This window comes from Cucurbita maxima, unplaced genomic scaffold (genome assembly GCF_002738345.1).
Source record: "Cucurbita maxima cultivar Rimu unplaced genomic scaffold, Cmax_1.0 Cma_Scf00013, whole genome shotgun sequence".
Classification (NCBI taxonomy): Eukaryota; Viridiplantae; Streptophyta; class Magnoliopsida; order Cucurbitales; family Cucurbitaceae; genus Cucurbita; species Cucurbita maxima.
This window is the reverse complement of record NW_019272029.1, coordinates 3354054-3356746: the sequence shown is the minus strand read 5'-3', so window position 1 is coordinate 3356746 and position 2693 is coordinate 3354054. Positions and strand designations below refer to the sequence as shown.

General features: G+C 36.0%; 1 protein-coding gene across 3 annotated transcripts in view; it reads left to right on the top strand.

Moving 5' to 3' along the window:
- The first annotated feature begins 105 nt into the window (after positions 1 to 105).
- Positions 106 to 2693, top strand: part of LOC111488523 (MMS19 nucleotide excision repair protein homolog) — a 17543-nt gene continuing 14955 nt past the window's right edge. For 2 of the 3 annotated variants that reach the window (XM_023136295.1, XM_023136294.1), the window contains exons 1-3: positions 106 to 277; positions 1945 to 2007; positions 2107 to 2161. In XM_023136295.1, coding sequence (XP_022992063.1) covers positions 206 to 277; positions 1945 to 2007; positions 2107 to 2161 — 190 coding nt within the window. In that variant the 5' untranslated portion in view covers positions 106 to 205. Of the gene's footprint in view, positions 278 to 1895; positions 2008 to 2106; positions 2162 to 2693 lie in introns of all 3 variants that reach the window. The other variant, XM_023136296.1, reaches the window with a different exon arrangement.

Below are 2693 nucleotides of genomic sequence, written 5' to 3'. Positions count from 1 at the left end.
AAAAAAAAAAAAAAAAAAAAAAAAAAAAAAAAAAAAAAAAAAAAAAAAAAAAAAAAAAAAAACGAACACGTAGCGTGCATAAAAATTGATGATTTGTCAAAGGCGGGGGGTTTTTTTAGATATATTTTTATTCTCATTTCTTGAAGGCAGAAGACCTTCCGCCACCAAGCTTGCGCGGCTAAAACCCATTCCCGCTCACCCAAAAATGGCGGAGCTCAGTAAGCTTGCACAGTACATCGAGTCCTTCGTCGACGTATCTCATACTCCGTCTCAACAGGTTATTGCTCCATTTTCCATTTGGCTTTTGAACTCTCAATTTCTCAATATTGCATGCCAAACTAGACGATTATCAAAGCGGGTTGAACTCTCTGAACTTAAACCTCAGCAAATTATTCTGTTTTTGGCTCCCACTTTTAGCTCGATTCGTTTGCCACATTTAATTAGTAGAAAGCTTGGAAATCCTGGGAGATGAACAATTCCACAGTGTGTCTGTGAGTGTTGTTTTTTATTTTTTATTTTTTTTTTGGAAATCCCGGGAGATGAACTTAACCTCGTCAATTTTGTCTTGTTACAATTATTCGGGTCGAAGTGGTTACCCAACGAATTGGAGTATCGTTTCATGTAAGGGTGTAACGGCCCAAACCGACCGCTAGTAGATATTGTCCGTTTTAGGTCGTTACGATCACGAAAGCAACCTGCTTTGCAATAGGCTGAGATTTGAAAGTTACTTTTGACAAATATGACAAAATTTGTCTACTTTAGCTGAGATTAGGAAATTAGTTCCAACTACGATTGTTGCCTTAATTATCTGTTTGGTCTCAGTTCCGAGTTTATTTCTTTAGTAAGGCTTCTTCTGCGAGCTTGGTCTTTTTGGATACCCTGGTATTCTTTCATTCTTTCTCAATGAAAAATGACGACGAAAGAGTAGAAGATTTTCAATGCTTTTTTAAGGCTTAAGTTGACAATGGAAAAGTAATCAGATCATGGGAGGATGTTCGGACTAACTCGATTTCCCTCCCAACTTCTTTCCAGGTCAAACAAAATTTCTAACAAAAATGAACTGGCGATTAGTGATTGTTAGCATGAAGAAGTTGGGGTTTGGGCATTATAAGAAACCTCTCTTTGATGGAGGGATCAATATTTAAATCATTTTCTCATGTTGGAGGAATGGTTAACTGTTAAGCCTATTGGTCTAGATTCAGTCTGAGTTTGTACTTCGTAGAAAACAGGACAATGTGGTCTCCTTTAGACTCTCTGGTCTCTATTCTTGTAGGACAGTCTACAGCTTATGCCCCTTCAACCATGCTTGAGGACCTTTCTACTGCAGTTTGGATGGGAAATGGCCAAAGAAGATGAAAACCTTATATTGGGTTTTGTTTAATGAAAGGCCTTTAGAATAATGATAGACACCCAATACGTTTATTCAGTCTGAATTGGTTTTATTATTATTATTGTTCTTTTTTTTTTCTTTTGCAAAGACCATGTGGAAATTGCTAACCTTATCTTTTAGGGAAGCCCTTTTACTACTCATATTTAGTGGAAAAGTTTCCAGTCTAACGTTTAACTGGTCCTCCCTCAGTCAGAGGTTCAGTTTTTGCAAAATTTCTTCTGCTGCCAACCTTTTATTGGAAATATGTATGCATAAAAAGCAATGCAAGAAACATATGGAAGTAGACGCCTGGTTTTTGTGAACAAATGCTGTTAGAGCTACTTTATTGGTCGGTTTGCTTGAAAATAATGAAGTCTTCCCACATGTGCACTGTGGCGTAATTTAGGAATCCTTTGATTTCATGGCTTCTATTCGGTGTTTCNTTGTAGCAAACCTCCCCCCCCCCCAAATCTGTATTTCTTCACGCTGTGATGATTCATCTGTGTAACAATGTACTGATTAATAGGAACACCACGAAGAACAATGGACTAACAACAATATATGTGACACTACAGGCCACAAGCTTGGAAGCAATCATCTCCCTTGTGAAGAACAATGTTGTAACAATAAAAACACTGGTATTTTTTTGCCTAGCTTCTTCTTCCCTTCCTCTTTAATCATGTTTCCTTCAACTCTATGAAGTTCTACTGCCTTAAATTCTTATTTTCGCAATTTAGGTTACAGAGATGGGTATGTATTTGACAATTACTGATCACATTATTCGAGGCAGAGGTACTGCTTCGTAAACTTCTTATGTTGTTGTATTATTATTGCAATTACATATTATTATTATTGGTATTTTCTGTATATTTTTCTTGCTTACTTTCACTTTTGAACAAGTAACTAAGGAATGTGCACACGCAAAACTTGTTTCATATTGTTAAGTGAAATGAATAAATTTACTATGCAAATCATGATTTTATTTTAGGAGAAGTGTAGCTTCCTCCTAGATTGAATGTCCTGCAAGATAACAAAAACTCAAAGTTTAACTTCTCTATGATTGAGGAAGTTCTGTTGTGTTTTCCCTTCCGCAAGCAAGGCCAAGTGTTGTGGCAAACGTTTTTTTTGGGTATTTGGCTTGAAATGAATAAATTTAATGCCTCTTTGTTGGCGTCTGTTAATAGACTATTTTGTAATTATGATCTTGGTATGGTTTTGTTGGATTGGAGCCCTTTTTATAGTTGGTGCTCCTTCTACATTTTTATGGTTTTTTTTTTCAACAAAAGCTCGATATCTTACCAAAAAAAAAAAAAAAAAAAAAAGA